This window comes from Micromys minutus (genome assembly GCF_963924665.1).
Source record: "Micromys minutus genome assembly, chromosome: 2".
Taxonomy (NCBI): Eukaryota; Metazoa; Chordata; class Mammalia; order Rodentia; family Muridae; genus Micromys; species Micromys minutus.
Window position 1 is genome coordinate 43,114,681 of NC_137971.1, and position 24,112 is coordinate 43,138,792.

A 24,112-nucleotide genomic window follows, 5' to 3' on the forward strand; every position below is an offset into this window, starting at 1 on the left:
TTATGTTTGTGTATAATGTAGATTCACACCCACTTTACACTCTAATTCAGCCTGTCAGTATGTGTGCGTCCTTTTGCCCTATTGCCACTCATTAGCTAAGCAATCAGTCAGACATCTACATGTCAGTGACATAACAAATCAAAGGTGATCATGGAATGTCCTCTATTACATTAGCTACAGCGGATGGCACGAAACAGCTGTCCGGATCTGAGACTAGCTTTCCCTGTCACTCCCCTCAGCAAAACAAAAGAAAGTGCTGTTTACTGTGTAATCAGTTACTTCCACAATTTAATTATCAACAACAGTGCATCTTACTACCTTCTATTGCTATTCCACACTTCCCTAGGATTAATTCTGCACAAATCTTAATGACTACCTAAAAGCTATTGTAGAAGCTTTCCTTTGAATATTGTCACCGCTTGCTTCTTCAGGCAGGAAATGAGAGTTTAAATCTATTACCACAAATCTATGCATCCCCCTCAACCCAATACACCAGGTCTGCAGGAGACTGCCCCTCCACAGCAGGTCTGTTAAGAACAGCCCCTCCACCTTCCCAAAGAGAAACATTCCCAACCTGAAAATGGCTTCTTTCAAGACATCTCCTTGGCTCCCTATGTCCCTGTTTCAACAACCAATCAAGGGTCCACTAACATTAGCAGAGTAATGGCTCCCTTCAAAGAAAAACGGATACAGATGCTAGAAGCAAAATCATCCTGAAAATTCCTGTTCATTTTTTCTCTACTACAAAGCTTGCCTGGATGGTGAAGAAAAGCCTTTTCCCTATTCCTGCTAAGTTAGGACAGCACATATAGCCGCCTTATAGTTACAAAAGCTGCTTAGGTCCTTAAATTTTCATCTGAAATGCAAACCTAACTATCTTTATTAAACACTCCTGAAAACTGAACACCTCAGAAAGAGGAACTGAGTCCGTTTTTCTAAGTAAAAAAGAAGCTACCACATTTATTCATGGGAAAAAAAAAAAAAAAAAAAAAAAAAAAACAGCTACTTGATTGCTCTGGTTCTCTTTGCTACCCCTACATACATATGTTTGAACAGACTGACACAGAATAACTTCACGGGAAATGACTTAGTCCAGGACTCACAGGTATAGACAGACAGGCAATCCACATAATGCCATGAGAAGTCTTATTCTGAAAGCTCTGTCACAAGTCAGCCCCACAGCTTGGCTTTCTGAGGAATGTCCCTCTTCAGCCTTCAAATATAAACAGTTTGTTTTCTCAGTTTTGTTTGTTTGTTTTAAAGAGGAAATACATCCCAACAAACACTGATATTTAGAAACATATTAAACATTTTAAAGATAAAAAAGCATCAAAAAGGAAAAAAATGGTCAGTCTTTATAGCAACACCATATTTTGATATCTCCAAAATGTTTATATTAGAGAGTTCAGGGCAGCCAACCCTGACAGCTACTGAGAGAGAATTGGAAGGGTACTTAAATGTGCACAAAGCAACTCTCTCTAACTGAAGTTGGACACAGCCCCAACTCCCAGCCTCCCAGGTCCCTTCTTGCTTTTCACCTACAATGTTCAATACAAATACCAGTTCCTAACAGTCTGTACTTAACCTGCTGAATTTCCCCCATGTCAATGGAATATTAATTACAAATCATTTTGATAATCAGAAAAGGAATATTAAAAATTCACTATAATCGTTGCATGACGGGAGAAAAGCACACGTAAAAGGATGAAAGCCGTAAGCTACAGTAATCAACAGTAAGCAAAGTATAGGATGGACTGGTTTCCTCACACTGACATTCTGTAATTCTGGACTAATGGTGCAGGTTTATGATCTCAACCGGCCAAGAGGATGAAGAGGACAACTTAGTGAGTCCCTTTCTCAAAAAGTAAAAAGAGAGCAGGGGTTCCATGTTGGAGCACCTGCCTAGCAAGTGTGAGATTCATGGTTCAATTCCTAGTATCGAAAGCTGTCCCCATTGTAACATACCCAGTACAAATACAACATGCTCAGATGCACATGTAACTCCTGGTTCAAAGAAGTACATGTGATTTTTTTTTTCCAAAGTCACAAAATCAATTATCATCAAACATTGATTAAGCCCACTCTTCCAGATCTGTCTTTGAAGCTGGAATGCAGAAGTGAACAGAAGAACACAAACGTACCCTACATAATGAGCTTGCAGAGTGGAACATATGAAAAGACTGAAATGTCTATTTTATTCCTTTCAAAAACCAAACACATATATTCTTCCATTTAAAACTAACCTAAACTCGTCTGTTTTCAATAGGAGGAATCCATCAATAAAAAGGGACTGCTAATTTGATGACTATAGTCTACAGAATAAAGATTTTGAAAAAGATTTTGAACACACATAAAAAGAACAGGTCAATAGGGAGAGATGATATCTTTGAGCAACTGAAAAAAAACTTTCCAGTAAATATCAACAACCTAAAGCAGACATTCGGAGCCATTTGCTCCTCAGAGACTTAAAGACAAATCAGTAACTAAATGCTGTAATCTGTGTATCACCAATAAAAATATCTAATGAACAGTCATAATATTTCAACTCTAAAGGCAAGATAATACACCTTTACACCTAGTAAGTATTAAGTATCAAATATCTTATTACTATATCCTGTATAGAATATAAAGTTTTCCTTGAGGTGTCACAGAAAACAAAGCTAAAAGAAGGAACTAAAGAGAAGACAAAACTTACTAAGTTAAAATGAAACTATTGTGATAAAATATCAGAGATCATTCTTGAAGAAGAATGAAATCAAAATGTGTAAGCTCCGTAGAATAAATGTAGAACACACTGGCATACGCGCTGGATAATGACTCAAAGAGCCTAAATTTTACTGGCACACATGATCATCTAGTCAGATAGCCAGTTTTGTGATACCACTATATTTTAATAAATAAATAATTAGGTGACCAATACATTGCTCCCCTGTGGAACACACCCTTTCCATGAGTGTCAACCTTGAGTTAAAACTTACTTTGTAAACAATTTTACACAGAACTTCAACACAAGTGTGATCCCCCAGGTACATAAGTGATTAAAGATGGGAAGAAAATGTGATGAAATATATTCTGTAATGTCCTCTGGATAGATGCTGGTAAAAGGAACCAAAGGAACTAGGAAATGAAGACTACTCACAAGGGAACACACCAGGAAGGAGCCCCTCCCCAAACACTCCCCTGTTCCATCCAACACTCGTTTCCCTGCTCATCTCATACCCATACACACAGGGACAAGTTTACTCTTCACGTCTGTCATGACTACACAAATCCTGTGGGTACTGCATCTGAGAAAGAAGTCTATGCACACTGAGAACAGCCGTGATTGCTAATGATGTCCAAGGTTCCCACTTCTGACAGAGAACTGTATGGTGTCTTTTTTTAAAAAATGTTGTTCATGAATGTAGGTGCTGAATCAACGGCAAGTTTTCTACCACCTCCAACAGTCTGTCTTTGATGGGTGAGGTGGGGCCACGTTAAACCCGGCTCCAATCTATAATCAGCGAGGGGAGGGCTACCACACAATTCTACCTACCACATTTTTGGCAGTAGAACTGTGGGGGTTTTCCCCTCAGGAAATCACTTCCCCATACATTTTTTAAAGCAGAGTGTATTATTAAAGTACACAGCATGTAATTAAGTATCTCTGTAAGTGTATTCCCCTCTCAGGCATTTAAACCTAGGCCCTCTGACAAACCTAACTCATAGCTGCTGGGAAACCTCAAGCTGTCAAATTTCAGGCAAATAAGTTTGGTTCACGAGACCTCAAATGCCCTGTTCCTGGCTAAACACAAACATATGAAGACTGTAAACAAAGGAAAATTAAAAGCCAGGTCTAAGAGAAAATCTCTAAAACACATGTTTTTCCTCTTAATTGTATACTGGAGCACCATATAGTTATTCCACTTGCCCTTGCTTTTCCCTCTCAATTAAAAAAAAAAAGACGTTCCATTTTCAGCCACGGAAAGAAACAGAAATGATGAGGGTTGGTAGACTTATCCAGCTTCCCTATTTTCCTTGCTTTATTCCCCTGAAACCCACCTTTCTATTCAGCTCCTTACCTTCTGTTCTTCATGAACACTTGATATGTGCACATTTACCTAACTAGATTTCAATATAGAAACCTAAGGGAAGGAAACAACATTGGTAACCATTTGTGATATTTCTGCTCCTGACTATAAGTGATCCAGTACATAAGCAGTTCAGTCCCCAAGGTAATGGGTTCCTGGAGCTAGCAGATGGAATGCTCCAGATAGCAAAAGAGAAAAAAGAAAAAAGAAAGCAGGGAGTGGGAGGAGGGCTTCTCAAATCCCAACTAACAATGCAATATCCTTTTCTTACAGAAATGTTTGAGAAGCGTTATTTTTACTCATACAAATAAACACAAGTGCAGACATTTTTCAGGCCTGTTCCCGCAAAGCAGTTCATGCTTCCTACCACAATAGCAACAGTTATGTCATGCTAGCTTGTACATGAACCCTGATCGCTTGATTCTCAACATTCACTCGGAGATAATGATCAATATAGTTCCTATTTGAAAATAGCATTTTCTTGTTAAAGCAAAATGTTGGGATTTCCTTTTTCCTTTTATTTAAACGAGATCAGAGGGAAATTTTCTCGCATTCTTCCCGTTTTTTCTTGGAGCCCAGATGGCAAGATACTAAAATGTCCATTTTAAACAAAAGGTTTCTGTTTGTTTCCAGGAGAGTAACTGAGAGCCTGTGCTGGTTTCCAGTAGAAACTGCTGTGACTTCGGGCATACATCTGGGTCGCCTCATTAAACAAAAGATACCCGTCTGCTGTCAACAACCACACAGTACAACACTCCCGGATCCTTCATCTTTATCCGGAAGGAATGGTGCAGAAGAGACGCTTGTCACCATCCACTGGCCATGCAACTCTCTGGGGTCACTCCTGTCAGTAGCCTGGTGGCTACAATACAGCACATTTGGGCTAGCCTTCCCGCCCCGCCCCTGCCCAGTCCATTAGCCCGGGTTTCTTTGGAGCACCAGCTAAGGCTTCCTCGGCACCTTTCCTAGCAGAATCCAGACCCTAGTGTGCTCCCCGTTTCCACCCTTCCGTCTCCACCCCACAACGCGCCACAATGGACGCTGGCCGTCCACCGCACTGCACGCCATCGCCCACCCGCGCCGCTCGCGCGGACGCTCAGCTGTCCCGCAGACGCGGCGCACAGAGCACGGCCCTAGCTGACACCAAAGGCGCACGCCGCGGCTCCGCGCCGGGGAGCCCCGGCCCTCGGCCCCTGTGTGCGCGCGCGCGGCTGCGGGTGCCGGCCAGGGACGCGCGCGGGGAGGGCAGCGGCGAGCCGGAGCGGGGGGCACCAGGGCCCAAGGGCCACACTCACCCAGCAGCAGCAGCTTGAGCTCCCGGCGGGCGTCGCGCTTGTCCCTGCGCAGCTGCCGCTCGATCTCGTCGTTGATCCTCCGGGCTTCCTTGGCCTCCTCGCTCAGGCAGCACGCCATGATGGACTCCAGAGTCATTCTTCCGAAGTGCCTCGCTGCAGCCCCGCCGGCGCCCTGCTCACACGCGCGCACACACGCCCTCCGCCCTCGCTCCCCCGAGGCAGCGGCGGCCGCGGAGCCCCGCCGCCCGGGCGCGCGTCAGGGACGAGCTCAGGGGAGCCGCGGTGAGGACGGCGGCCGGGCCCGCAGCCCAGGCGGGCCGGGAACGAGCGGGGCCGGGGGCCTGGGACGCGCAAGGAGAGGCCGCCGCGCCCGGCCGCGCTCACACGCCGCCTTCTCGGAGAGCGCGCGGCCCTCCAGGCGCCGCCGCCGATGCTGCCCTAGGCTGTGCGCCCAGCGGCCCGAGCTCATCCACCGAGGCGGCCCCGCAAGCGAGCGACCGCCGACGGCTCCGCGCGCCCGGCGCGCCCGCTCCTCGCCGCCGCCTGACTCGGCTCCGGGCGCCCTCGGCCTGCCCGCGCCCACTCGGCTCGCGCGCAAACCGGGCAGCCGGCCGCCGCGCGCTCCCCGCCTCCGCCCCCGCCTCCGCCGGACGCCCACCCGACCCGATTGCCAGGCGCGCCGCGGCTGCTCAGTGCTCGCCCTCCCCCTCGCCACACACACACATTTTCTCCTTTCTCTGAACTGGAGCACGGATCCGGGAGGGAGGCGGCGGCGGCGGCGGCGGCGGGAGGAGGGCGGGCGCAGGGGGCGGGCGCAGCGCAAGGGGCGGGGCTCCTGGACAGCTTGCGTTCTCCTCGCCCCGCCCCCGACAGCCTACCCGGCTCACCGGCCCCCTCCCTCCTTGCGAGCCCCGGCGGGGCGGTCACGGCCGCTGGAGCTGGGCCGGCCGGCTATCACTGTCCTTTGGCTGCCGCGGGCCGCCGGGGCGTGGTCGGCGAGAATATGGCGGCTTCGGCCTGCCCTCTGGCCGCTGGCGCCGCGGGAGCCCTGCTGGGTGCCCACGCGCTGCGCCCCGGGCCTCTCTACAGCCTTGCTGCCCTTTTCCTATTTCTAAAACGCCATTCCGGGAGAAGCTATCTCGAGTGGCCTCTGGCTCCAGAAGCGTCTTAGAAAATGGGTTACTTTTTACTAGGGAAGAGAAAGGATTGTCACTGGCTCGCTGGGGGTTACCTAGAGATCTGTGGCTGGAACTGTCCTCGGTATCTACAGATAGGAATCTTTGAATCCTAAAGAGAAAAACGACGCTGCCCAAGTTTCCAAGAGCCTCCTGATCTGTTCCAACTTTTCAGGTCACTGAGGTGGTTTCTGTTTTCCTACCAGCACACTGTTAAAGAGTCTAGTAATGTGGGATTGACCCTTCTACACCGTGACAGTTAAGGATGACTTCTGGGAAGTTGCCAAATAGTACAGAATTAAGGGAAAGAGATGGATATGGTGGCTCACACCCATAAACTCCACACTCAAAAGGCTGAGGCAGGAGAATTGCTTCCTGAGCAGTATGAGACCTTGCATCAAAGAAAAAGGGAGAGAATAAAATAGGAAAAAGTGGAGAAACTAGTATCATTGGAGCAAAAATTCTACTTGGTTTTTACACTTCTAATTTGAGACAGTTTACTAATAAATAGAAAAAAATCTTGTTCGTTCAAGGTTGTATTTGGGGAAAATGTTCATTTGATTCCGTGTGTCTTAAACATTAAGGGGAGAGTCATACTATTTTCCCGGCCTTTACAGAGGCCTCATTCTGTGCTTTCCGTGAACTGCTCCTGTTTTCTAGGCTACAGTCTGAGGTTATAACCGTTGCTACAAATTAAGAATGAAACAAGTAGTCTCGGACTTCAAGGTCTCTCCTCTGGTTTGCCTTATTCTCACCCTCTATGTCAGGACTCACGTGGAGTTGTGAATGTAAGGTCTGTATGTTATTCTCTGCTTCTTTAAAAGAAGATGTCTTGCCAAGACAGTAAAGAAGAGGAGCCTCTCACCCCCTTCATATGAATACCATCAGAGATGGTAGACTTTCTGTGAAAATGAATGCTTAAATACTGAAGATTCAAAGTTGATAGGCAGAAATGTAAAATATCTTGAGGGAGAATCACAATTGTATACCCTGCCCCCCCCCCGTGTGTGTGTGTGTGTGTGTTTGTGTACTAGAGGGACACAACTTGATGGAAAACAAAACAATCAGCTTTTCATGTCTGGTTTCCTAAGGAGCCCCCGAGACAAACTGTGCCATTATGGAATCAACAATATATTTTTGCTTAACTGACCTCTATGTTTTGTGACTTCTGTCTCAACCTCAGGGACAACCTCTGGCACAGATATTTAAATTGGTTTAAAAAAATCAGTAGGAGGATCATTGAAAAGAAATCAGGAAGTAAGGAACACCAGCAACACAGAGGATAAAGCTAGGTAGAGACATCAAGAAGGAAACAGGAAGAGAAAATTCCAAGCATGAACCTTCAGTGGATCAGGAAAGCATTTGCTAAGCAAATGCCTCTGTAACCTGTATCTAACAAATGGAGTCCATACAGAAACTCATGATGGTGTTGAATGTGTCGAATAGACTGTAAATTATGCAACCAAGCAGGGCTCATGTTACAAAATTCCAGTTCATTAAACCAACAAGCATAGATTAACTTCTTAAATACAGTTAGGATACAGAGAGGAGAGAGAGCCCAGGCACCTACAGCATGTCCTTGAACTCCACCACAGGCATGTAGTCTTAAGGCATGGTGCAGCTCTGGACCAATACAGAAGAAAAACTGGAGTTGATTTGTATGAAAGTTGTGGTAAAGGTAATTAATAGTCCTGTTTGGGAAAGTTGGAAGACGTTACAGGAAAGAGGCATTTCAATGTACCCTAAAGAACCTATAGGTTTAGATCAGTATACAAGTACACGGGCCTGTCTGAAATGTCAGTCTGGCCTACTGAAGGAGATACCCTGTGAGGAAGGAAGGAAAAGGTGGGGAGAAGAAGAATGGAACAGAGAAAATACTAACATAAATGTGCATGTGCACCGCTTTAAAATAACAATTCCCAATCAAAATCACAGGAGACAGACTGTGGGTTGATAAGCCATTCTGAGAACTCGAGGCCAATTACCGTAAGGCTGAAAGGCAAAACCACAAAATTGTACAAGCTCTGAACTTCAGAGAAAACAGACTGTTATCTCCCTTGCGGTGTCCCTAGTTCAGAAGCCTACCCATCCCATGCACCCCAATTTATTGCCCATCCTTTGGAGACTAAAGAAAAAAAACAGTAAAGGTATATTGAAGTATCATAAAGAGATTCCAGAGTCCCAAGAGGAAAAGAAAAGCCTGAAGGGGAACCCAGAAAGCAGGCTATGTATGGTGCCTTTGTTCCCAGTCACTTAGCATGGCTGCTTCATGCTTAAAGTGTGTGGTGTCTTTTGTGTGTGTGTGTGTGTGTGTGTGTGTGTGTGTGTGTGTGTGGTGTCTGATGTAGTGTGTGTGTGTGTGTGTGTGTGTGTGTGTTTCTGTCTTAGAACAAGGACTTTCCTGATCTCAAAGACCCAAAGGAGCACTGAGACTAAAATTGATCCCTGGTTGGCCTGGAACTTGCTATGTAGTCTAGGCTAGCTTTGAACTCACAGAGACCCATCTATCTCTAGTGTGCTGAGATTAATAGAATTCACCACCATACCCAGTCTAGAACATATATTATTTTAATTGGTTCTTATTTATTTCGTGTGCATGGGTGTTTTACCTGCTTTTATGTCTGTGCACCATGTGTGTGCCTAGTACCTGTAAAGTGCAGAAGAGGGCACCAGATTCCCTGGAACTCCACTTACAGATGGTTGTGAGCCATCACATGGATGCTGGAAATTGAGCCCAGGAATGTCCTCTGCCAAAGCAAATGGTGCTCGTAATCGCTGGGCCATCCCTCCAGCCCTAGGACATATATTCTTTAGATGCTGAATAAGCCCCAGCATGCCACCACCTATATCACCGGCAAACATGCTTGCAGACCGATTTGCAGACTGTGTACTAAGCCAGGTGCTTGAGCCATGAAGAATCCCTAAAGGCTTTTTAATCTGTTTGGGTAGATAATCCACACAAATAAAAGAATAAACAACAGCCCACATGCCTAAGAAAATAAACAATGCGAAATGAAAAGTATTATGTAATGTAACCAAATGTATCAGGAAGAAATTGCTAGCACAACTCAGAGTGATGGTCCCAGGTACCCTTAAAACCAGGGAGCATGGATAAGCGATGTATGGGGAGCCTAAAAAGCCAGTCAGAAATGAGTCTGACAAGCTGCTGACAGGAAGTCAGCTGGGAAAGAGCTGTTCTGTGTAGAATTGCCAGCACCACTCTCTGGCCAAGAAATAAATCAGGTTTATGCCTTAAGAAGGAAGTTGACCCTGGTCAAATGAGAAAACTGCAAAGGGCACCACCTAGAGGAAGGTTCTCATAACCACAAAAAGTATGATACAATATCTAATGGGAAGCCTTTCAGGATGAAAAGCTTCTCACAAAGCAGTATCTCCTACAAGAGAAAATACATATATTGCATATCCAAAAGATATTCTAGATAAAACAGAGTGCCTCTTGACATCCTTGTGTTACCACACCCGGAAAGTGCATGCAGACTGTATCCAAATGCCTGCCAAAGTGTACTTTTTCCTGTAGTCAGGGTCTCACTATGTTGCTCACACAGTCCTAGAACTCCTGGACTTAGGCAAGCCACCTGCCTCAGCTTCTTAAGAAGTTTGGACTCTAAGTCACCCCTGTGCCTAGAAGTGTTGCTTTTTGTTTTGTTTTGTTTTGTTTGGGTTTGGTTTTTTATTCTGGTGCTTACTTAAAAAAAAAAAAAAAGCTAGTGTCCAAAACTTGAACATCAAGTGAATAATGTGGGATTGAGCATGTGGCTAAGCTAGTGAGTGCTTGCCTAGCTCACACAAAGCCTTAGGGCCAGTGCTCAGCACCCCATAAACCAGACACTATAGCACATGTCTATAATCCCAACACAATATGTTCAATATCACCGTTGGCTACCTAGATTGAGGGCACGGGCTTCTGAGATCATGTCAGGGATGCTGGGAGAATGCTGAGGAAGAAGTGGAGCAGGAGAAGGAGGAAAGGAAGGATGAAGAAGAGGTGGAGAAAGAAGAATTAGGAGAAGAGAAAAGGAAATCTGGGGGCTGGAGAGATGGCTCAGTGGCTAAGAGCACTGACTGTTCTTTCAGAGGTCCTGAGTTAGATAGATAGATAGATAGATAGATAGATAGATAGATAGATAGATAGATAGATAGATAGATAGATAGATGATAGACAAACAGCAGACAGGCAGATAGATAGATGATAGGTAGACAGACAGATATAGTAACAGCTCTGACCAGTACAGGCTATGCCCCACCGAGCATCATCCGGACCAGTCCACAGTCCCTGTAGTAACTAACATTCCTGCTTATCTGTGGGCATTGCACATGAGACACTAAGTAGAAAGCAGAAATTTTGGATCAGTGTGCTAGAGTAATCACAGCATTCATTTATTTCTAGGTTCCATATTTCTAAATCACATAGTCACTTTTCGCTTTTAATGATTTCTATGTAAAACTCTGAAAGACTGAAGGGTTTTTAATCTGTAAATAGCGCCTGAGTTTAATTGTTGCTTTAAAAAATGTTATTTATTAGAAGAATACCAACACTATTATTCAAAGATATGAGAAGAGCAATTCTCAAATTCATCTGGAAAAGCAACAAAAACCAGGATAGCTAAAAGTATTCTCAGCAATAAAAAAACTTCTGGGGGAATCACCATTCCTGACCACAAGCTATGCTACAAAGCAATAGTGATTAAAATTACATGGTATTGGTACAGAGACCGACACGTTGATTAATTGAATAGAATCGAAGACCTAGAAATAAAATCTCACACTTATGGACACTTGCTCTTTGACAGAGAAATTGTATATTAGCCACATGGAAGATGGCCTCTAACCTCCACACCCCACTTAGTCATTTGGAAGCCATCAGAGCTTGACTGTTTTCTTCCACCCACACTGTCAAAACCTAGCCTAAAGTGTGTTCACCAAGGAAAATCAACCATCATCAGGGAAACGAAAAAAGCTGAGAAAAAAAGTGTTGCTCAAACCCAGATGAAAACATGTACTATTTCCAAGTCAACTTATAGGAAAGTTGCTATTTGTGCAATGAACTCAGTTATGCCTTGGCGATCAACAGACAATAAATACATGGTTGAAGTTGCTAATTGTTCAATTTGTGATAAATTAATAAAACCTAGAATATGTTAATAGTAAACATAAATAATTAAAGCACCTGCTATTCTGTCTTCTTCATGACATAAATGGTCTTAATAGTAACCTATCAGTAGCTATTATTCTTGTAAGTGTTTCAACCTGCCAGGGTACATGGTATTGAAATGTGATAGCTATTTAATTTTGGTTTTGGTTTTTCTTTTCTTTTATTATGGAAAGATTCAATGGTACACAGCCATTTGTTGCTAGCAATCCATCTCACAGTAATGACAACTACTTTTTTATTGAATGTTATCTGTTTACATTTCAGATATTATCCCCTTTCTTCCAATCCTATCCCCCCTTCCCACTGCTTCCATGAAAGTGCTCCCTCTTCCAACCACCCTCTCCACCTCAGTGCCTTGGCATTCCCCTACACTGGGAAAATGAGCTTTCACTAGAGCCTCTTCTCCTGTTGATGCCAGACAATGCTATCCTCTGCTACATATGCAACTGGAGTCATGGGTCTCTCCATGCGAACTCATTGGTTGGTGTTTTAGTCTCTGGAAGCTGTGGTGGGTTTGGTTGGTTGATAATGTTCTTCCCATTGGGTTGCAAACCCTTTCAGCTCCTTCAGTCCTTTCTCTAGCTCTTTCATTGGGGTACCCATGTTCAGTCTGATGGTTAGTTGTAAGTATCCTCATCTGTATCAATATGGCTCTGGTAGAGCCTCTGTCGAAGCATCCATATCAGGCACCTGCAAGTAAGCACTTCTTGGCATCAGCAATAGTGACTGGGTTTAATAGCTGCATATGAGATGGATTCCTATGTGAGGCAGTCTCTGAATGATCTTTTATTCAATCCCTGCTTCTCTATTTTCTCCCATGAGTGTTTTGTTCTCCCTTCTAAGAAGGACTGAGGTGTCCACATTCTGGCCTTCCTTCTTTTTGAGCTTCATAAGGTCTGTGAATTGTTTTTTGGGTATTCCAAGCTTTTGGGGCTAGTATTCACTTATCAGTGAGTTCATGTGTGTTCTTTTGTTACTGGGTTACCTCACTCAGAATGATAGCTTCAAGTTCCATCCATTTGCCTAGAAATTTCAGAAAATCATTGTTTCTAATAGCTGAGTAGTACTCCATTGTTTAAATGTACCATAATTTCTGTATCCATTCCTCTGTCGATGAACATCTGGGTTCTTTCCAGCTTCTGGCTATTATAAATAAAGCTGCCATGAACATGGTGGAACATGTGTTAAATGTTGGAGCTTCTTTTGGGTATATACCCAGGAGTTGTATAGCTTGGCCCTATATCCAATTTTCTGAGGATCCTAGAGACTGATTTCCAGAGTACCAGCTTGCAATTCCACCAGCAGTGGAGGAGTGTTCCTCTTTCTCCACATTCTCACCAGCATCTGCTGTCACCTTACTTTCTGATCTTAGCCATTCTGACTGTTGTGAGGTGAAATCTCAAGATTCTTTCTATTTGCATTTCCCTGATGACTTGGGATGTCGAACATTTCTTTAGAGGCTTCTCAGCCATTCGGTATTCCTCAATTGATAATTCTTTGTTCAGCTCTGTACCCCATTTTTAAATAAGGTTATTTGAGTCTCTGGATTCTAACTTCTCGAGTTCTTTGTATATATTGGTTTTGGTCTATCAAGACAGGGTTTTGTTGTAAAAAAATGTAATCCCTGGGACAACCAGTTCTTGAGGAACCAGTATTAGCATTAGAATACATGCAGCAGTTGAGAGCACTGTCTGTTCTTGCAGAGGACCCATGTTCGATCACCCACGACAAGCAGCAAAGGACTAACTGCCTGTAGTTCCAGGATTAAGGAATCACTATGGTCTCCAAGGATGCCCATACTCCAAGGACATCCATATGCACATATACTCACAGGCACACACATAGACATAATTCTAGAAATAACTCCTTAAAGTTACCAGTAAGTTGAAAGTAAAAGTGGAGAATTGTCATCATTTTGGAAAAAAGGAATGTGCTATTGGGGAGCAGGTCTCATTTATTCTTCACAACCTAAAAGATGTGTGCTGTTGCTGTGTATGGAGCTGGAACAAAAGTGGGTCCAAGAGGCTGTCCGAATGGAAACAGTAAAAGTTTCTGCTATGGGCTGGGAAGGAAGCTCAATGGCAGAGTGCCTGAATTTGATCCTGCACCACAGGAAAAGCAAACAGAAGGAGGAGGAGGAAGAGGAGGAAGAAAGAAGAGGAGGAGGCAAGAGGAGGAGAGGCTCTACACGAAAGAGATAAGAAGGGATGAGATCCTGGAAAATGTTTTAACTCTGGAAATTTTTCTTAAAAATAAAACTTCATAGAAAGTTAGGCAGTCTCAACAGGGAGAGGGCAATAGCTTACTACTGATGAGGAGCTGGAAAACAAGGAAGCTCCACCGCTCTACCCTCACGCTATCTCCAAAACTTTTGAGCCAATCAAATTGCCTGTTCCGCAGTGTAGTAGCTAAAGGGTGTCTCAATTAAGTGGGGTTTCATAGTAATCCGGATATATATATAGACCAGGCTAGCCTCAAACTCAGACTTCTTCCCATCTCTGCTTTCCAAGTGCTGGGATTAATGGTGTCCTCCATCGCCATCACCACATGGCTATGAATAGTTTCAGTTAACGAAGAAAAGTGAGAAAAGTTCAATGTATTTTGATCATATTTACTCCTAATTTCTTCTGGATCCACTTCCCAACCTCCCCCTCCTTCCAACTTTATATCCTCCTTTAAGAATAAAGCTCCCCACCAACTCCAATTTATGCTGCCCATATTTTTCTGTGTGCAGGGTTCATTCAATTAGAGTGCAGTTGACCTGCCAGGAACCATACCTCCTCAGTTAGGGGGGCTGTGGAATTCCTTCCCACTTCATGCTAGAATGTTAGCTGGCTTGACCTTGTACATTGTGCAGGAAATCACAGCTATTGTGGTGAAGTCACAAAAGTCCTGTCATTTCTCAGCCCATTCTGCCCTGATTCTGGCTCTTACAGGTTGTCTATGAGCTCTCCTTTCTTGGTCCTTGAGCCTTGGGTCATGTGATAGAGATTACCCATTCGTGGCTGAGCATTTCACTGACTTTTCTCTGTGTTGTGAGTTTCTGCATTAAGCACAATCCACCCACTGCACAGTCAAGTCTTTATCAAAGTATGAGAGCCGCACTTATCCGTGGTGGGGTGGTTTGAATGGGAATGCCCCCTTCATACCTCAGATCTGAACACACTTACTCCCCAGTTAATGGAACTGTTGGAGAAGAATTGACAGTGTGCCTTGTTGGGGGAGGTTTCAAAAGCCCATATCAATGTCCCTCTCCCTCTCCATCTTTCCCGTCCCCCTCCCCCTCCCTCTCCCACTCCATCTCTCTCCCTTTCCCTCTTTCCCTTCCCTCCTCCTTCCCCTCTCTCCCTTCCCCCTCCCCATCTCTGTCTTCCTCTCTCCCCTCCCCCTCCCCATCTTCCTCTCCCTCTTTCCCTTCCCTATCCCTCTCTCCCTCTGTCTCTCCCCTCCCCCTCTTTCCCTTTCCTCCCTCTCTCTCCCTCTGTCTCTCCCTTCTCCCTCTCCTTCTCCCTCTCTCCCCCTCCCCCTCTCTGCACAATGTAACTATCAGATACTGCTCCACCACCATGCCTATCTGCTTCTCACCATGACGACCATAGACTATCCCCCTGAGACTGTAAACCAGCTCTCAATTAAATGCTTTCTTTTATAAGAACTTGGTCATGGTGCCTCCTCCCAGCAATAGAGCAAAAACTAAGTCACAAGGGTAGAGAGATATGAATTTGGAGAACAGTTTGACACTGTGCCCACTCGGCAGAATAATAGAGATAAGTTTGCCTGGGGATCTGTGAGCTCTCTACCCATGGGTAGTCAGGGTTAGAATACCAAGTGTTTGTTTCTTCCTGTAGAGCAGGCCTGGAATCTAGTCAGAAAGTAGTTGGTTAGCACCATAATATTCATGTCACTATTGTATCGAATTTCCACATATAATTATTAGAGTTCCCAAGATTCATAGCTGGGTAAGGCTGTTGCTGACTTTTCTCCTCAGCAGCCTATACAGCACTGTAGCACTTTCTACTATTATGAATAATTTCCACTGGAAGCCACTGTTGGCTTCCGGATTTCCTGCTCTCAAAATCTGTACTCAGACTGTGGTGTAGCCCAATGGTAGAGCACCTGCCTTTCAGACCTGAGGCCCTGGTTCCATCTGTAGTACTACAAGTTTTTAGTTCTTTTTCCTGTGTTTGTATTTATACATGCATGTGTATGTATTCACATGTATATGGTTACACATATACAAATATACTTACACATTTGCATACACGCATGTGGAGGCCCAGGGTTGGTGTAGGGAATCTGTTTTCATTGATCTCCATCTTATTCTTTTTAGGCAGAGTTTCTCAATAAAACCTAGAGCTTCCCACATAGTACTCAGCTTATTCTGGGAAATCGCTCTGCCTTCCAAGGCTGGGATTACAAACTGGCTGCCACACAAAACTCTGATTCTCTTGTTTGCATGGCAAGAACTTTTAACTACTGAGAAATCTGCCCAACACATAGTCATCTCTTTTGGGAAAAAAAAATCAATGTTTACTTAGTCCTTTACCCGCTCTGAGGAAGCTCATACTAATAACATAGTGCTTCTGCAGAGGTGTTTGTATCTCCCATCAAATAAAGGCCGAAGGTTAAAACAGCAGGCTGGCTACCTGGGAAGCATTTAAAAGCACTAGAGGGTGGGCTCTGGGTGAGCTTCGGTGTATACTTTAATCTTTCTGCCTCCAGGTATTCCAGGATGCAGACAAGAATGAGAGCCACAGCAGGGTTACAGCAAGAAACAACCGGTTAGTAATGAAGCCAGGATTATGAACACAGCTGGGAAGTAAGGCTGGTCCTGTTGAAAATCAGACTGCTCCTCATTCAGCTGAACTGATGTAGCTCCCTGGTCCCACTGACCTCCCTCCAGGTCTTGGCACTGGTACTTCCCCCTTTCCCTCTTTCTTTTCCTTTCTTCCTTTTTGTTCCCCTTAGGGAATTATTGTTCCTAGTTTCTTTGGCAGACTTCCAGAAATGTGTACATCTATAGATATAAGTATTTCTTTAAGAGCAGTGGCAGAAAAACTTAACAACAACAACAATAAATATTTTATCATTGTTATTGAGATTCTGAGTATTATTATATAATGTAATATATACTATGTTATTACTACATTACTATATAATTGTGTATATTTTAATATGTACTTTATATAATTGTGTATATATTTATATATAGAACTATAAATATATATTATTAAGAATAAGTTACAACTTGTCTGATATAAATGGGAGGAGAGGTCCTTGGTCCTGGGAAGGCTCGATGCCCCAGTGTAGGGGAATGCCAGGGCGGGAGGTGGGAGTGGGTGGGTGGGTGGGAGAGCACCCTCATAGAAGCTGAGAGTTGGGGTGGGATTTGGGGTTTCCAGAGAAGAAACCAGAAAAGGGGATAACATTTGAAATGTAAATAAAGAAAATATCCAAGAAAAAGAAAAGAAAAAATTACCTACACTCTGTCTACCACTAAACTTAATCTGCAGTTTTTTCTTCTCTTTCACCATGCATCAAGGGCAGTTTTACCAAGTACTTCTTTCCTGACATTACCTAGTGTTCTGTTAGAGAGTCCCTCTCTTTCTTAGCCAGCCTGTTTTAGATAGATATTTGTTTTTAGAATTGCACTGTTTATGTTATAAATATTTATGTACCTAGTTTTGTTGCTTTTCATGAGTTTTTAATTTATTATTGATGCTTTTAAAATAATGTCAGTTCCTACCTGGTATTTCACTGCTTAAACTTATAATATGTTTAAACAGTGCTGTATTTGACATTTAAGTTGTTTCCAGTTTGTTTGCATGGTGAATAATACTGCAAAAAAAAAAAAAAAAAAAAAAAACCCTCCATTTACAATTCTACATATACAATACCATGTTCTAAAACAATCTCCACAAAGGAGAAAATCAGTAGCAACATATGAAAATCTTCACCATCTTAGCTAAACTACCAACTCTGCTTTTAAGGATAATAGGCGTGGTGCCGTCATGAGAATGGCCCCACAGCCTCAAATGTTTGATGGCTTGGTCTCTAGTTGGTGAAGCAGAGTATATGGGAAGGATTAGGAGGTTGGGCCTAGTTAGAGGAAGTGTGTCATTAGAGGTGGGCTTTAAGTTTTCAAAAGCCCACAACCTTCTCAGTTAGATCTGTCTGTCTCTCTGTCTGTCTATCCCTGTCTCCCTCACCATCTCCATCTGCATCTCTATCCACCTTAGTTTTCCTCTCTCTCTCTCTCTCTCTCTCTCTCTCTCTCACACACACACACACACACACACACTAACACACACACACACACACCTCTCTTTGGCCTATCTCTCTCTCACACACACACTAACACACACACACACACACACACACACACACACACACACACTAACACACACACACTAACACACACACACTAACACACACACACACTAACACACACACACACACCTCTCTTTGGCCTCTCTCTCTCACACACACACACTAACACACACACACACACACACACACACACACACACACACACACACACCTCTCTTTGGCCCCCACTTGAAGATGCAAGCTCTCAGCTCCTGATGGCGCACCATGGCTGCTTGGCTGTTCCCATGCTCTCCACCACGATAGCCACGGACTCACCTTCTAAATCTGCAAGTAACCCTTCATCATTACTAATTAAATGCTTTCTTTTATAAGTTGCCTTGGTCTTGGTGCTTCTTCACAGCAATAGAAAAGTGATTACGACAATAGCCTAGGAACAAAATCATGGAGGTTTTTTTTTTTACCCTAATTATAATATTGAGGTTTTTCTTCATCATTGTAAGATATGTGGAGATTTTAAGAATTTCTGAGTTTTTTTTAATAAGCCTGTGCATCTCTCCATAAATCATAGCCACCACCATTTTTACTGAGTAGAAAATTGGTGTGCCCAAAGTTGAGATTAAGAAATCACAATTTTATGTTGAGGAGCTCTGATTAAAGCATTCAGTGAAAAATCTTCCTCATAGACCTTCTCGAATATTCCAGGCTTCCTTCTTATACAAATCCACCAAACAACATAGTTTAAGTATATCCTTGGTTTTTATTTTTTTCCCTGTATAGATTTCCAAAACTTTATTCTGCCAATGCCAGATCCCATTTTAACTCAATGCACCTAGAAATAAAACTTTCCCAAAGCAAATAAAAGGTCTTCTGGTTAAGCCTTCTCTTTCATCCTTAAGAAATCTTTTTTTTTTTTTTTTTTTTTTTTTTTTTTTTTTTTTTGGCTTCAAAAGGATTAGACCTCGGCACTGATATTTTGCAGAGATCTGTGGAGGAAGAATGTTACCAATTAGTCAGAAAAAAGAAAGTGCATCTCAGGAAGATGCAGAGTCCTATTTCTTATCCTTCTTGCTGCACCAGAAGCTACCTTTCCTTACACTTATAGGGGAAATTGAAAAATCCTGTACCTTTGGATTGACTTTAAAACCAAGCTCCATATACAGCAAAAGGAAAACAATTTCCCAGGGACCTTTCAACCCATTCCCTGCTTAAATCTTTCTAAAGTCATCACACACCATTTCTCTTGAACTCTATGTTCTGCCAAGTGATTAGCATCTCAAAGTCTGGAATCACTCAAATGAACCTCACTCACACTTAGAATTAACCTGAATGCATGCCTCGCCGAGGGTTTTAGTAGGACCTGCCTGACGAAGTTTGAGACTGTGGTGGAGTGGAATGGAAGATTGCTCAGATGACTATTTGCTCTGAAATCCCATCTAAGCCATGTCACTGCACCGAAGGCATTCACTTCAGAGTATGTCCTTCCGTGGGATGAACACAAGTCTGCCAATTCCATTCACAGCAGCGGGCCCAGGACTACAGAGTCCACGCTCTGTTTCCGGGACTAGGGTAGGAAAAGGGAGGCCACAGAGTGTTCCATAATGGTTCTTTCTTCTCCATGAGGAATATTACAGGGCTGGGTTGAACTATTCCCTTCCCCCCAAATGTAAGAAAGAGTCTGCGAGTGTAAACCTTTAATTACAGTTTTTGGGAAGAAGGAAGGGGTTAGGGAGGGGATAAAGGAGGGAAGGGAGAGGAGGGAGGGAAGGGTAGAGAGGAGGGGGAGGGAGGGAGGGAGGGAGAGTGGAGGAGGGAGGAAGAAGGGGACAGGGAAGAAGGTAAAATGAAAAAGCAGGAAGAAGGAAAGAAGTAACAGCTCCAGGGTACAAAAGTACTAAAGTTTTTTTTTCACAACTTAGCTTTTTAAAAATGGATTTTCTGGGTTGGTAAGATGGTTCAGTGGGTAAAGGAACATGCTGCTGAGACCTGACTTCAATTCCTAGAACCCACCTGGAAGCAGGAGAGAACCAAGTCCATAACCTACACACACACACACACATACACACACATACACACACACACACATGCACACACATACACACTTACACGTCACTCAATCGTGTCTTAACTACCTCTCCTATCTTAAATCTATATACTTTACTTCTTTTTTTTTCAGACCTGAAAAAATTTAATGTATATATGAAATATCAAGTTCTGAAAAGCAAAATATATACCATTGTAAAGATTTACTTATTTCTTTTTTTTTTCTTTTTTACAGTGATCAAAAAATATATGTAATACAGGGTGTAACCTGGAATTTGTCAGTGGGTTCTTGGTGTGTAAGGATTGAGCATGACATTTTGTTTTGTTTTGTTTTGTTCTGTTTTGTTTTTTTCTTGGACTTCACACTGTCTGTGAGTTGTTTCTGGGGCAGTGTGAGCCTCTGGGGTTAGTATCCCACTATCAGTGACTGCATATTATGTCTGTTCTTTTGTGACTGGGTTATCTCACTCAGAATGATATTCTCTAGATGCAGCCATTTTCATAAGAATTTGGTTAAGTCATTGTTTCTGGTGGCTGAGTAGTATTCTATTGTGTAAATGTACCACAATTTTTGTATCCATTCATCTACTGAAAGACATCTGGGTTCTTTCCAGCTTCTGGCTATTATAAATAGAGCTGCTATGAACATTGTGGTGCATGTATCTTTGTTGTATATTAAAGTGTCTCTGGGGTATATGCCCAGAAGTGGAATAGCTGGATCTTCAGGTAGTACTATGTCCAATTTTCTGAGGTATCGCCAGACTGATTTCCAGAGTGGTTGTATCAGTTTACAACCCCACCAACAGTGGAGAAGTGTTCCTCTTTCTCTGCAACCTTGCCAGCATCTGCTGTCATCTGAGTTTTGGATCTTGGCCAATCTGACTGGTGTGAGGTGGAATCTCAGGGTTGTTTTGATTTGCATTTCCCTGATGGCTAAGGATGTCGACCACTTCCTTAGATGTTTCTCAGCCATTCGATATTCCTCAGCTGAGAACGTTTTGTTTTAATAGGGTTGTTTGATTCTCTGGTGTCTAGCTTTTTGAGTTCTTTGTATACCTTGGATATTAGGCCTCTATCTGATGTGGAGTTGGTAAAGATCTTTTCCCATTCTGTTGGCTGCTGTTTTGTTTTCTTGACAATATCCTTAGCCTTACAGAAACTTTGCAATCTCATTAAGTCCCATTTGTTAATCTTTGACCTTAGAGCTTGAGCCATTGGTGTTTTGCTCAGAAAATTTTCTCCTGTGCCTATGTGTTCTAAGGTTTTCCCTACTTTCTCATCTAATAGTTTCAGTGTATCTGGTTTAATGTGGAGATCTTTGATCCACTTACACTTGAGCTTTGTACAAGGAGATAAGAAAGGCTCTATTTTCATTCTTCTGCATGCTGAGTGCCAGTTGGACCAGCACCATTTGTTGAATAGGCTGTCCTTTTTCCTTTGAATGTTTACGGCTCCTTTGTCAAAAATCAGGTGACCATATAGGTGAGGGCTCATTTCTGTATCTTCTATTCTATTCCATTGATCCACGTGCCTATTTCTGTACCAGTACCATGCAGTTTTTAGCACAATTGCCTTGTAATATAGCATGAGGTCAGGGATAGTGATTCCCGCAGATGTATACTTTACTTCTTAGTCAGTTTTACCCATTTTGTCCTCCTCTCCTTCCTCTGTTTCCTCTTTACTACATAGCATCAATATCTTTAAATAATCTATAAACTATACATTCTATACCTCTCACAGCTGTCCCTGAGCCTTAACAGAGACACAACGAAAATACAGAGAAGTATGTAGGCATCTCCTGAAGCAAGGTAAGGTTCAGACTGCTGGCAAATTGGTAAAGGCCACTAATGTTCCTACTACTACCCATCACCACCCACCAACACCCATGAGTAACACCTACCACCACCATCCACCAAAAACACCCACCAACACCTATGAACAAACTCACCAATACCCACCACCAACATCTACCACCACACACCAACATCCATGCAAATAAACCAAAAACAAACAAAAAAAAAAGGTAGGGAAACAGAGGAAAAATTAAAACTGGGAGGTGCATCCAGACAGCAGATGTACAAATCACAACTAACACACAGAAAACATGAGACAACAACCTTTGTTCTGATCCAATCTGTTAAACTCACTGAACATTAGCACATCCTAACCTCCAGGCCTTCTTCAGGGCATTTATTCTGTATGAGGTCTGTGAATCCTAACCCACCCTGCACACGCTCCATCCCCCAGGTGTGTTCTGGGTTGCATATCCCATACATTGGTTCAGTTTGGCTAGCTCCACTTACCCCTTTCTCAACCTCCAAGCTGGTCTTTGGTTGCATATCCTCTGTGCTCCCCAGATCTGATTAGTCCCACTTTTTGCTCCCTCCAGGCTGAATCTTAATTGCTCATCCAGTGAGCTAGTTTGGTCCAAATATCGACAACTGTGCTGACACCGGTTTATAAGCTTGACCCAAGTGACACATTCCGTATGCTATCCAGTCCGGCGAGTCCTGGACCCAACCTACCTGCACCATATCCAACTACAGGCCTAGCTGGAACTCAGGAAACTGGGCACAGACTCATTAGTCACTGGACCCTTGTCTGCTTGTGCTAGTCTGAACTCTTAGGCTTGCTTTAGTTGCAGAGACTACACACCACCTTAACCGAGGCAGCATAGAATCTTACCTACAACAGACAGCCAATGAAAGAGATCTACATATCCATCCTTCAAACACACAATATGAAAGGTCAAGACAGTATACCCCTCCCCCCACACATATATGCCAGTCTTGTAGAAATATTCTCCAATTATTTAGATGAACCCTAGGAGACAGAACTTAAAGGAATAACCATAAACTTTGGTAAAGAATGTGAGAAGTTTAAAGAAGACACAAATCGTTTAATGATTGTAAAGAAGGTAGCAAAAAACGATTGAGTGAAACCCAAGAAGACCCAAACAAAACACAACTTCATGGAATGACAAAGACAATGAAAGACTGGAAAACCACATTTTATGAAGAGAGAAACCCTGAACAGAGCTCAGTCTAAAATGCAGATGGAGCTGAAAGGCCCTGAAAGGCTCTGTACACTGATGAGAAAACTCAGGGGAAAACCTTACAAGTAGAATTGACCAAGTAGACAACACTACAGGAAGCAAAGCTTAGACAAAGAGAGGAATAAGCATAGCCCATTGTGTTGTCTTCTGTTATGTCCGAAGATTAAAACTGTTGTCAGCTTTAGTCGGAGAAACTCTTTGCTGTGTTCAGCTGTGGCTTTGGAGAATCATAATTAGTGAACATACTGAGAATGAGCATTAATTGTCCAGCCATAATGGAACATCTATATCACCCCTACAAGGCTCAGGAAACACTTCGAGAGAAGAAGTGGAAGGATTTGAGAGCCAGAGGAAGGGGAGGACAGTGGTACAGAGCGCTGGCTTCCAGGGATGACAGAGTTACTGTGCTCTTAATTCATAACTGGGGTTACCTGTACAAGATCTACACAAGATTAGACTATTGTATCAATAGTCTATATGGAAGGAGGTGGGACTGCCAAGACCCCATCCATGCACAAGCATTTATATATAGTTAATGGCTGATGAAGAAGGAGGGACATTCTCTTCAGTGTTGTAGTTACTTCACTGTGTAAAGTTCCCATGCATTTGTTGACAAACTTCCATTGATGTTCTTGTAAAAACTCTTAATGAAATTCAACACATACACACATTGAAAAGAGGGGTCTACCTAAATAAACAAGATCATCAGGACAAGGTAATAGGTTTTGTGAATATGATAGAAGTACAATATACATATGTAAGAAAATGTCATAATGACATTTACTAATATATAACTAATATGTGCAAACAATAACATTTTCAGTATGCGGTTCTGGCTTCTAATTGTTTGACTCCTATCTTGATTCCATTTCTCTGTCCAGTTTACTGACTTTCTGGTTCACTCTGGACATAGCCCTGGGTACTCTGGCTTCTATTTGAGACACATCCTGGAATATAATCTAAACAGCTACTTC

General features: G+C 43.1%; 1 protein-coding gene across 1 annotated transcript in view; it reads right to left on the reverse strand.

Annotated features, from left to right (window-relative positions):
• LOC308416310 (guanine nucleotide-binding protein G(q) subunit alpha) overlaps nucleotides 1-5,957 on the reverse strand; it is a 228,412-nt gene extending 222,455 nt beyond the window's left edge. Inside the window, exon 1 of the mRNA XM_080911247.1 lies at nucleotides 5,366-5,957. Coding sequence (XP_080767373.1) covers nucleotides 5,366-5,501 — 136 coding nt within the window. The 5' untranslated portion in view covers nucleotides 5,502-5,957. The remainder of the gene's footprint in view (nucleotides 1-5,365) is intronic.
• Nucleotides 5,958-24,112: the final 18,155 nt, after the last annotated feature.